General features: G+C 28.8%; 2 protein-coding genes across 5 annotated transcripts in view; both read right to left on the bottom strand.

Annotated features, from left to right (window-relative positions):
- The window catches only part of LOC102674081 (aminopeptidase N-like), an 8933-nt gene extending 6193 nt beyond the window's left edge, over positions 1 to 2740 (bottom strand). The window contains exons 1-3 of one of the 2 annotated variants that reach the window (XM_006618677.2): positions 2511 to 2740; positions 1231 to 1698; positions 37 to 495 (exon numbers count right to left, since the gene is read on the bottom strand). In XM_006618677.2, coding sequence (XP_006618740.2) covers positions 37 to 495; positions 1231 to 1697 — 926 coding nt within the window. In that variant the 5' untranslated portion in view covers position 1698; positions 2511 to 2740. Of the gene's footprint in view, positions 1 to 36; positions 496 to 1230; positions 1699 to 2510 lie in introns of those variants that run through there. The other variant, XM_031511936.1, reaches the window with a different exon arrangement.
- Positions 2741 to 5374: 2634 nt separating this feature from the next.
- LOC102678588 (aminopeptidase N-like) overlaps positions 5375 to 13081 on the bottom strand; it is a 22888-nt gene continuing 15181 nt past the window's right edge. The window contains exons 1-10 of one of the 3 annotated variants that reach the window (XM_031511937.1): positions 11880 to 12566; positions 11663 to 11812; positions 10546 to 11171; positions 10104 to 10185; positions 8437 to 9079; positions 8174 to 8361; positions 7831 to 7998; positions 6973 to 7119; positions 6231 to 6306; positions 5375 to 5698 (exon numbers count right to left, since the gene is read on the bottom strand). In XM_031511937.1, coding sequence (XP_031367797.1) covers positions 5555 to 5698; positions 6231 to 6306; positions 6973 to 7119; positions 7831 to 7998; positions 8174 to 8361; positions 8437 to 9079; positions 10104 to 10185; positions 10546 to 11171; positions 11663 to 11812; positions 11880 to 12391 — 2736 coding nt within the window. In that variant the 5' untranslated portion in view covers positions 12392 to 12566 and the 3' untranslated portion in view covers positions 5375 to 5554. Of the gene's footprint in view, positions 5699 to 6230; positions 6307 to 6972; positions 7120 to 7830; positions 7999 to 8173; positions 8362 to 8436; positions 9080 to 10103; positions 10186 to 10545; positions 11172 to 11659; positions 11813 to 11879; positions 12567 to 13081 lie in introns of those variants that run through there. The other 2 variants (XM_006618623.2, XM_031511938.1) reach the window with 2 other exon arrangements.

Here is a 13081-nt window from a genome sequence, read left to right on the forward strand (position 1 = left end):
GGAATAAAGCGATCGATTGCGATCAGAGGGAATTACCTGTAAGTAACGAGACCCCAATTTTCCATTGCGCCTGCCGAGAAATCTTTCAGCGACACTTGGTCCATTTTTTTAATCTCGTCACTATACGGGATTTCCATATAGTCGTCCAATTCCTTCATCAGATACACACTCACGTTCAAAGCGTATTCCGTCTGTTTCACGGCGTGCGGTTTCGTCCAAACTTTGAACTCGATGTCGTTCTCGGTTCTGTTGCTCGACTCGTAATCGGAGACCACGAATGCCACCAAGTAGGTGGACATCTTCGGTGTTGTGTCGAACTTGGATACGACCTTTTCATTCTCAATCGTTATACTTTTATTTTTCATATTCGAAATCGCTTTGTACGATTTTGAATGGGTTATAGAGATGTTGAAAGTCGCCTTGAAATCGGGCTCGTCCCAACAAGGGAACGCTAATCGAGCGCCTGTCGGCTCGAAGTGGGTCGCGGCAACATATCTGCAAGATGCAAGAACAAAATATTTGGAAACAATAGAGATTTGAGACGATGAAACGATGTCGTCGAGAATTATTTTTACAGCCAAACTCGACGCTTTGTTGAGAATGGGATGGAATTATTATTGGATGATCGCTTTTAATCGAGAATAATTTTTGAGAATTATTCGATAATAATAATATTGGAGATGAAACTTGTGGATAAAGTATTACTCTTTTACATTCGTGGAAGATATTCTTTCAAATATAAATTTGATGTAGAATAATTCTTGGATGTTTTATGCTTGGGATTCATTTAAGAGTGAACAGTTACAGTGAGAATATTGCATCAGAGAATTGAAAAAATTATTCTCGAATAGCGAACGAAATATTTATGGAAAATCAAGGGAATGTGAATCTTAATTGTGATTATTCAAAATTAATTAATTTTCATTCTCAAAGTATGAAAGCGCTAGTTCTGCAGTATCCATTAATAAGAAATAATTCTCGACATTACAATTCTCAAATATGCTCGCATATATAATATGATACGATTCTTTGGTGAGCAAAAGATCGTTGCAACGGAATAATGGAATAAAACAAAATTTTTAGAAGAGAAAAAAACGTGTTAAAATGATATTTCATTTTTCTATCTTTCTATTTATCCGTATCGTAAATATGTACGAGCAAAAATAACGATTCTTTGTGGTATTCTAAATTTTTCCAAAAATCTGCAAACAAGATGATTACTTTACTTACTTTATATTATTGTTCTTATCGATGTATCTACTCCTATAAAATCCTCTCTTCTGATCGTTCAACTCGGCAGAATAATTTATCGTAAGTATATAGTTTCCCTTTTTAATAACATCGTTCTCAGGTTTTATAATCAAAAGTTCTTCCTCTTCTGCTAGATCATCTATTTTAACTTTTACATCATTCGTTTTTCCATCCAAATTTTTCAGGTTTACGCTCTTGATATTGAGATTCTTTTGATTCAATGTTATATTATTAACTTCTACTTTAACTTCGATCGCGATATCCACACTGCCAGTGAACGTGAAATTATCCAAATTCGGTTCCAAACTTAATGCGTACGACGATGGTACGACGTCGGTTGGGAGTCTGTACATGTACTGTTTTTCCTCTTGAGGATCGATCGTGTCCCCGAATAGAAAATTCGCTTGACAGATCGTCAAGCAGAGAAGCAACAACGCTTTGGCCATCCTGGATCGATATAAATATTCACTCGATTATCTTTCGTGTAAGATCACTTATCGTACATTGGTCACTTTGTGTCCTGGATGTGTACGAGGGCGATCTATTTTTCGAATTTTGCCGCGCGAGAAGGCGATTGTTTAAATAGGAGACATACGAGGTGTGACGTTTAATTAAACACGAATTAAAGAATGAAAAAATATTTCCTTCCACGAAATATATTCTTCGAAATATAACTCTTTTGAAAAGATAGAATAAAGATTAAAATTTTCCAACGAAACAATTTTTATCGAAACTGAACTGTTGCCTATAGTTGCCTATAGTTGTATATATCAAAAATAACAACACTCGAGATGAGAGAAAACAATTAAATTGAAAGCTATGGAATATAATATATTGATGTACTACTCGTTTATGTAACTCAACAACACAATAACATACTCTTGCTAACTCGTTATCAAATACGTTCCAATTGAAATTTGGATAACTGGGGATTAAATATTATATATTTTAAATATCAAAATGTTTCGATATGACAAGAATCGGTCGATCGTTTCTTTTTTTTAGACATACCTCGTATGTATGTATCCTTTCAGCACGAGTGTATCGAACACGAATGAAAGAAAATAATCTATCGTGGTTAATTGAATCTTAGAAGAAAGAAAAGAGAAAGAAAAATCTAATAATAATAAATCTTCTCGACGTTTAAAGATTTCATAAAGATTTCATTGACCTCGATTCCAAAATTGTCGTTCCCCCAAAACGATTTTCCGCGATCGTTCGATAAAGGAAAATTGTGCCGGATATTATTAACGACGTACCTTGATGATAAATGGATCAGCCAGCCGACTTTACACCATGCAAAATCCCGGGCAATAAATTAATTACGCGTCGACGATTGCTTTATGAATGACTTACCTGTACAAGTGTTCGTGCTTTATAAGGTAAGGCACGTTGAAACCATTATCAAAAATCTGCCTAACTTTCCTTATCAATATTTCTTTATCAATCGGCGCGTTGTCACGATTCAAAGTATTATATTGTCGGATAGTGACCGATATATGTATACGCATATACATATAAACTTATTATATCCGTAAATTCTTTTTTCGAAATGGTTGACGTACCTTGATCCGCTTTATCGATAATGTGTTATTATGAATGGTATATTGATGGTGTTCGAATATCTTTTTTATTTTTTTTATTTTTTTTTTTAAACTTTTCAACTATTCTTTTTTTAATGAATAACTTTTAATAATTTTTTCTTTTTTTAAGAAGATATCGTGTTTTAAGGAAGTGAAATTGTTTCAATTTTTTAAATATAATTCTGTAATGATGCCAGATAGAGTTTTAAATCATGAAACGTTTAAAATTTAATGCTTTATTTATCGATCTATCTAAAAAAAATTTTCAGACAAAATTATATGTGAAACTCGAAATGTGAAATATTCAAATTTTATTGATTTTGTATTTTGAAAGAGATTTCTCGTCGACAATAAAAAATTACTCTGCATATCAATTATTTTTATATAAATTTTTATTAAAATCAGAATTTTCGAGTTAAATGAATTTCTTTGTATGTAATAATATTCAAGTATTACATGTATATTTACAAGATGTCCAATTTTAATTTGACGATTGCAAATTTTTATGTAATATTAAATTTTATCAATATTTATCAAACGTAAATAAAAATATGGAGCTTGTGTACGAATGTTTCATCTTTTGAAAATATAAAAATATTTCAATTTTGAAAATACTTTAATCTGAATATACAAATTTATAATTATACGAATACCGTTTTAAAATGACATAAGGTGATATTGATTTTGATTTTGATATTTAATATGTAAATATAAATATATGTACAAATTCGTATTTCATAAATTTCTTAAATAATACGGTAAAATAATATGATTGATGTCGTTTCATTGACCTCTTACTTTCTAAAAAAAAAAAATGCCAACTGTCAATTTAGAAAATGTAAATATAATATCAGAGATTAAATTTTTTATATATTATTTTATAAACTAACGATTTTAAATAGTTTTATTTATTTAATACTTTATTTTTAAAAGAAATTATACGATTCCAGCTAATCCATCTTCAGAAAAATTAATTACGTTAAATTATAAATTTTTTCGTTGAAACTTCGTTCGAATTTTTAACCGAAAATTTTTGTATATACAGCGAATACAATTTAATTTATAGATTATCGAAGAATTGAATATTCCGTGTAGTTTAAATTAACTGGATACTGATAAGTCTTTATTAACTCGTTTCACTCTGTTTTATCGAAAATACAATTGATTGAACAATATTTCATTACGTTGGGTAACTCCTCATCTCGATTTACTAAAACATGATAACGTGATAAATCTTATCGTTCTAATTATTCTACGTTACTTACTGTGAAAGAAATATATTTCAATTATATTCTAAGATCGCACTATTTTTTTTTTTAATTATTAAGAAATAATAATAATTATAATAAAAAGAAAAAAAATGTGAAATAATTTTCTTTTTTTTTATATTTTTGTGTAATAGAGAAAGTATTTCGTTTGCAATCATTGCAAAATATCATTTTGCAAGTACTACTTCGTATAATTAACATATAATTAACATTTGATCATCGTCATGGATTTTCATAAATTTGACCAAAAATGTCAAATCATTTCATTATTTTATAAATTTTTGTCATTATTTTTGCCTGTTTTTTTCGATTAATTATATACTTCTGTTTTCATTTTTGTAACAAATTTTAACTTCATTTTATTATATGAATATTATTATTATATGAATATTCTATAAGAGGCTAACGTATTATATCGTATACACTGTATATGTATATAAGATTATTCTTGTACATATATAAGAAATAATAAATGACAAACAGAATATTCTGAAATACGAGATAGTAATTTTTAATAAATCAATCAGTTTCCACGAATACTTAATTTATCATAAATTGATTATTTAATGAACAATCGATGATTATCAGATATTGTTTGTACTCGATATTGGCGATCCAATACTCATAATTTTCATGACGTATTGATCAAGAATTTGTTCGTTCGATGTTTAATGTGTCGAATAATTAAGGGAAATGGAACGATGTCAAACGATTTTTGATGTTTATGAAATTCTAATGTTTATGAATTTTAAACGAAACCTTATGTGAAATTGAAAGGTCTGTTTATCTTTTATTTTTGAAAAATTGTATAAGAATATTAGTTATAATGCAATAAAAAATATTTATGTCAGATAAGATTGTTATAACTTATGTTTCTAATTATCATTATCAATATTATAAATCATACTTTCGAATAATTCGAAAAAATTGAATCTTGTTATTTTGATTAAAAGAAATTGATAAAGATAAATAAAGAAAACGTTTTCTTTATTTTATTCTATTCATTATTCTATTCATTATTTGCTTATCTATTCATTTATCTTTGTAACGTGTGATTAATTAATTGCATTATTGATACGAAAGAAATTTAATACGACGATGATCAAATTGAAATTTATATATCGACTTAACAATTCTCAAATAATTACATCCATTATTATCTGATGTCAATTGATAAAGACACGAATAAGTATTATTAAAATGATATATAAAAATTCTTAAAAAATGCTTTCAAGTAGATTATTTAATATAGAATAATGATAAATTAAAAACGATGGAAAATTTTTATATATATTTTAATTTATCAATTTTTATTAAATATTAATGAAATAAAATTTAAATTTGTATTTAGTTACAAAGTTGAAATTTCTTAAAAAATATATTTCCCAATTATTTTAGTTATAATAAAAAAAAAAATCGTTTACTGATTAATTATTATGCCCAATATATTAATTATATAATTTCAAAATATTCTGCGATTTTGGGCACGTATTTCTTGATCCACTTCACATTTTCCAAGGCCACGGATAATGCTTGTTTCGCTGTATCTAAACTCGATCCTAGATTTTTGGAATATTCTTCAATGAACGCGGAAAGCTGCAATACAAATAAATTATTAAAAGATATATATATTTTTCAAATGATTTTGATTTTATTCAAATCATTCAGTCGAGTATATTTTTCAATTTCAATTAAAATTATCTCAATGCAATTAATTGCCATTTTTCGCTAATTTTCTTTTTTTCTTAATATTAATCTAAAAAATTTTGAAATGAAGCTATACTTAATAAATATATAGGATTATAATATATAATTATAATCTTATGTTTTATCTATTATATATTATCTGCTATCTTTATCAATTGCGATTCGTTTAAAATTCGAAAAATAAATATTATTCAATATTATTCAATATTATTCAATATATAATTCATATAGATCAATTTTATATATTCATGACACAATTATTAATAAATACATCCTATTTTATTATCCAAGATATTACTAAGTTTAACTTAGATTAAAACAAGATAATAATATAGAAGTAGTATAAAAATTATTAAATAATCAGAAAATAAATATAACAAAAAATATATATATATAAATGAATAATTCAAAATAATAATACCTTTCTCGTTTGAGCTGTTGTTATCATCATTTTTCCGATTCCAGTAATTATTTTGTCCAAGAAATCATATCCCCTTCTATAAAAAAAAGAAGAAAAGTTCATATGTATTGCAAAGAAATCTGTTATTACCATAATATTCAATCAACATTTTGGACAAAATAATTTTTCAAGTATTTCATATTTTATTTTACTTTATTAATCTATTTTAAATAACATTATTGGAATATTTATAACATAAATATCTTATTAATTATTTTTGTTTGATACTTAACCGTTTATTAATCTATTTCTAATTAACATGTTATTCTGTGAAGCATGGAATTTTTTTTTCCAAATTTCTCGTCCTAATCAAATTTTAACGAATATCGATTTAATCGAAGAAATAATTCACACGTTGATGTTTGCTTCTTATATATGAAAAATATTTACTTGTTATCTTTAATTTTATATAATTAATTTAGAATAATCAAATATCCGATAAAAACGATTCAATATATTTCTCAAAATAAAATTTTTAAGTTTATATCGTTTTTTTTTTATTAAATAAACTTAAATATCTTTTATTTTCATTGATTAAATTATATTACATTTATCTATTTTCTTAATTTGATATATTCGTGTGAAACGAAAAAAATATGTCAGAAATTTGATATTAATGTAATCAGTATAACAAGATAAAAAAAAAACATGGTTAAAATTAATTCTACGAATGAATGTAATAAATTTATGAGTTTCTACGTACAGTTCGATGATTCTTGTTAAATTCGATTGAACGAATTTCAAAACGTGATCGACATTTTTCACATCTCCATCCAAAATAGCATTCACTATCATTATTCTTTGCTGTTTACGAACATTCTTTTCATTCGATATTGATACATCGAGATATCTGTAGAAAAAATATTTCAGGTTAAAATCTGATCAAGGACAAGTGGATTCTTTTAAACAATTTGAATACACACTAAATATACGTATATATAGATATTTCATTTGAAATTATAAATTTATATGATATTTGAAGATTAAATTAATATAATTAAATTAAATATAATTTAATATAAGTTAAATTAAAATTTTATTACTTTATTCTTTCAATTTTTTTTCTTTATCAATATCATGATTTCCATTATAATACAAATTAGTATATTTATTTTATTATTGAATCATTACTCATTTTGAAAGAGAGAAATTATAATAAAATTATATAAAATATTGTATGTAATATTTGTCACTAGTTTAATCTCACTCGTTTCATTCAATTAATTTAATCAATTAAGCAATTTAATTAATCAATTAAATTAATCATTACCGTTCAAAGTTCGAAAGCAATCATATTTCTGCATGAAATTGAAAATTTTTTGTAAGTATTATAAAATTAATCGTTTCTGATAATTATTTATTGATAATGATAACTACTTTAGGCAAAGAAAAATTAATAAATAGAATATCTAAAATTTGTATAGAAATGATAGAAAAAAAGAAAAAGAAAGAAAGATGATCATTTTTAAAGAATTAAAAATTTGAGTTTAATTTAACCCATTTAAATTTTCTTACTCCCATCAAATTTTTGGATGATAATGAATCATTAATGAAAGCTTACATTTCGATCAAATTAGCTTTTTGCGTGCATCCAAGTGCTTGTAATAATAATTCTTGTTCAATCTGAAGATCAGCATTTAACCATTTGTCCATTACTCCATACCAATTTTCTTTGGATCCATTACGTATCCCTTCGCAATAAACGAAACTCTTAACGTCTCGTGGTATTCTATCAAAACAAATTGAAAACAATAAGACAATATAATATTAAGAATATTAAAGAAAAAAAAAATTATAAAACAGAATTATAGAATAAAATAATTATCAAAATACGATACATTGACAAATGCAAGATTAATTAATAATCCAAGAAAATATTTCACACGTGATGATATAAAACATACATTTTACCAGGCTCGCCAATCCAATTTTGGAATAAATTTCTTGAAACGTTTAAACAATCGGCATAACGTACTAAACAAGAAGTCGATAAGATTAATTCTCTCTGTAACTTCGTCGTTATATCCTCATTTGCAGATTCGGTGAAATTGAGCTGATCGTACATGTTTCGCAACAAATTGATCGCATAATCCTGTTTCAAATCATTATCGATAATAATTATTAGAATAATCATTAAATAAAAAAAAATTGCAATATCGATATTCACCTGAAAAGCTTGTAACACCTTCGGTTCACCGCTCAACATTTTATTCAAGAATTTGAAATTATTCGCGGCGGCGACCCAAGGCTCGTAATCGGTCTCACGAACCAAATACTTGGAAAGATTAAACGGAATCGAATAATTCACGTAACCGGCCCTGGCCAAGTTAAAAGCATCGTCTACGAGGGCGGCTCTGTTCACCCTATGTATTCTCGTAAAATTTTTCAAATTCAAATAATCGGTAAGCATCTGCCAGTTTCTCTGATCGTAGTTCACTCGATAATATCCACTTTGTTGGAGATTGAAAACGACCCAATCGTCTGATGGGATGCGGGACATGATAATTAGACTCTCCTCCGGATTCAACAAATATTTCGGGGTTAGGTGAGAAAAATTCGCATCCGTTTCCGTTGTGAAACTCAATGGTATCCACCATTTGGACACCGAATGAACGTGATCCCATTGAAATTTTTCATGACTGATTATAAGTATGGATGACTCGTAATCTCGTACGATGGTCACCAAAGGATATCCCGATTGATTCGTCCAGCTCTCCATGATGTCTTCTATCGATACGTTATCGTTTAATTCGCGAGTGAAATTTTTTAAATGTTCGTAAAGATCATGCGGCGTAGCTGCTTGATACGACCTGGTTTTGAATAAAAAAATTTTTCTTTTATGAGAAGAATAAGTAAGATAAGATAGTTTCACGAAGACAAGTGTCATTGACGCACGATTTCATCGTTGATATCGTTGGCATTGTTGAATTTTTTACTTGTGTGATTCAGTCTTTATATATTTTTTTTTTGTAGGAAAATTTTGTAGATTGTATGACATTGTAGATTGCATCATTAGAGATATAAAGTAGAAATTAGAAGTGTTTGAATTTGTTGAAAATTGTCACACGAAATATCAAAATATTTTGAGAATCTGAAAAATATTGAGATATTTGAGAATGTATTTAGATTTTTTATAACATTGGAAAATATAGGAATTTTCAAAAATATTGGAATTTCTTAGGATTTTTCTCATAGAACTAAAATTAAGATTCAAAAAAAGAAAGTAAAAGAGATTTTTTTTTTTAAATATATAAATTTTCAAGAATATTGAAAATTCATATTACGTCGAGATCCTCAAAAGGAATACAATTTTCGATTTTCGAGACGTTTTCAAAATTATTGAGACATCCTCCAATATTCAATTGAAAATATTTTTGCAATTGATAATTATATATCATTTTTTATATAAGCAACTTTTTATACTTTTCATTATAAAATTTATATCTAATTTCTTATATCGATAAGATAATTTTCTTTTCATACATTTTTTATATCGTGTAAGTATTCGAGCTACCATTTATTTAAACTATAAAGAATTCTAATTATTTAAATATATATTACTTAAATTAATATTTACTGCAAAATGTAAGCATTTAAAATTTATATTGTCGTGTGAATAAGAATTTTAAAGTAGAAATAATAAATCAGTTATTTCTAACTTTTTAAACATTGGATTCATTGATAATCTTTTAATTATATATATTTATCTATTTTTATTATCAAAAATGATTAGAAACTGATGATTTTAAATTCAAGGAAAATTATTTCGATAAAGAAGAAACATTTTATTAGAAACAACGACCTCTACATTCATATATATACATTCATACTTACATATTTGCCACATAGCTTCGTAGACCGTTTCGAAATGCCGATTCACCGATCATGTGAGAGAGCATGCGAATCACAGATGCGCCTGAAATAAATGCATCGATTAATTCTAAAATTTATCATCGCATTAATTATCTATAATTTTTTTGAAATTAATCAGTTCTAATAATACAATATCAACCTTTATTGTTTTCATTCCCTCTCTAAAATCAATCTTTTAAAAGTTTCATTAACACTCTGTGTACTTATCTCAAACAAATATAATCTAAAACAAAATCTAAATATTATTTCAATATGTAAAGAACGTTTATAATTCAGAGTTATTATATAATTAAACAAAAAATAATACAATAATATAAAACAACAACCAAAGTCTCTCTCAAAGTCTCTCAAAGTCTGGTCCTTAACAAGAAAATTTCATTTCGAAGAAGAAACTCGAGCGAACCTTTCTTGTACGAGACAAAATCCAACACCGCCATAATGCTGCCAGGGCTTCCAACGTTTCGCCCATTCATTACCCTGCTATGGTTCCCGGAATCCAGCAGCAACGCTGGCTGCACCACGTCCACCACGAATTTCTCCATCATCCCCCACGAAGGTTCGACAATCGACACTGCAAAATATTGAAAATAGGAAGCGAATCCCTCTTTCAGCCAAGCGACGTCCCAGAACACAGGCGTGACGAGATTCCCGAACCAGGTGTGCGCGTATTCGTGGGCCATGGTGGCGATTTCATCGATCATGTACCTCGTAGGCGTTATCCCATCCTCGTACAACACCACCGACTCCCTGTAAGTGATCATACCCCAATTTTCCATCGCGTGGAAGTTGAAATCCGGAACCGCGAACTGATCCATCTTCGATATTGGATCCTCGATCGAGATCCAATTTTTCAGGGACGAGTATATCGATTTCCCGTAATTCAGAGCAGTCGTCCCTCGATTGTTCATCGATCCTCGCGTCCACATTCGAAAGGTTTGCGAGGAGTTTGCCGAAGAGACGAAGTCGTGAAGGGCCCAGCCCAGTTGATACGTGGACATTCGTGGAGTTGGCTCGAATCCATATTCGTTCCTAATTTTCACAATGCGAAGGTTAGAAAAACCTTGTGAAAGTAAGAAAGAAGATTCGAGATTCGATTTCGTGATAATTCTTTCTTTATAATCATTCGTGAAGTAAGTTGAAAACAAGTTACAAATTTCATGGTAAGAAGAGTGAGACTGGTTAATTTAAAATTTCCATATACTTGTAAAGAATCTGTCTTAGATTGAGAACTAGTTTCTTATAAGTGATGGGCAAAATTTAATAGTTGAATAAAGCGACTTTCATAAGTTAGTTCGATTAATTTATTGTTAAAAACGTAATAATAATTCCAAATAATCGTAACTAAAATAATAAATATCTACGAATAAACGTTATTTAAGCATTTTAATAAATAACTCGATGTAACTTTATTCGAATTTAGGAGTTGAGTTAAGAGAAAGAATCGATCAGATGAGAAAATCATGAAAATGAGAAATAATGATTTATAAAAAGAAGAAAAAGTATAAAGAAATATATACCACGAGCTCCTGTTTTTAACTCTAGTGTTACTCGTCGCTGTCTTCTCGTAGACATTAATAGTCAACGAGAAAACCGCTTTCAAATGCGGCTCGTCCATGCATGGAAACGCTCGTCTCGCATAAGTCGGCGAGAATTGAGTAACCGCCATCCATCTAGAAAAATTCGTATCCTTGAAACAAACGTTTTCGTTTTCAAAAAAATTAAATCCACTCGATATACTTCGTCTCGTTATTTTCAACGTAAAAACTCCTATAAAATCCGAATACGTCGTCGCGTATTTCACCCTCGAATCGAATTCGTAGCACGTATTCAACGCCCGGCTCCAACGTTTCTTCGACTTTCACGATGTAAAATTGCCTTTCCGGGTCGTGATATTGGCAAAGGATCGGTTCGAAGAACGTGGACGAATCGTTCGTAGCTCGATAAAGATTCACGTCTTCCTCCGTGATACGTAAACCATCGGTGTGCACCACAACGGTGTTGGTCGGTTCAAGAACATTCACAAATATCCTCACTGATCCTGAATACGTGAAATTTGTTCGATCCTTGTCCAGATGGACGATGTAACTGGTCGGGACCACCTCTTTCGGAAGTCTGTACGACAAGTGATCGCTTTTCCACGCATCTTTTTTGTCCAATAACGGGTTATGGGGGCACACGTTGTACGATGTTGCAAACTCGAGCACGGCGATCGAACACGCAACGACGAAAAATCGTAAGTCGCGCATCATGGTGTTAAACAAAGCGTGTCTGCGCGTTCTTAATAGATGTCACTTTTTCCAACGATCGTATCACTAATCGAATCACGAGCAACCGTTCGCTCGCGAAGTTTATCTTCGATTCTTCTAAGACTTTGTGATAACGATTCGTAATCGTATATCCAATCTTGTCTTAGCCCACTTACTTACTTTTGAAGGACTGTCGATGCGTGAAAGTGAAATCGTCCATGAGCCAATTTTTAAATCGGCTCTTGAATTATCGTTCCTTCCTATTAACTACTTCGAAAAATTTAAGGATATTCTTGATTCTCGAAGGATTAATCACATTTCTTTATTGTTGTTGTAAAGGATCGCGACAGGATATTAATTTGAAGGATCGAAATAAGGGTAAGAAATGTTGATTGTGATCGATTTATTGAGTTATAAAGCAGTTTCTTTTCTTTATTTTTTCTTTTTTTTTTTTTTTGTTATTATGCAAGGGATAAAAAAACAGCAATAATAACGGCGAAAAGTGTTTCAATAAAGTATGTTTCTGTTTTTTTCTTTTTTTTCTTTTTTATTCTGAGCAAAGTACAAAACACGCGTCCAGCTTAAAATCTAACGCTTCATCGTTTTCACAAATTCATCGTGGCATAGCTCATAATAATAATAATAATAATAATAATAATAATAATAATAATAATAATAATAATAGTAATAATA

The sequence above is a fragment of the Apis dorsata genome, unplaced genomic scaffold (genome assembly GCF_000469605.1).
Source record: "Apis dorsata unplaced genomic scaffold, Apis dorsata 1.3 scaffold_365, whole genome shotgun sequence".
In the NCBI taxonomy this organism is placed as follows: Eukaryota; Metazoa; Arthropoda; class Insecta; order Hymenoptera; family Apidae; genus Apis; species Apis dorsata.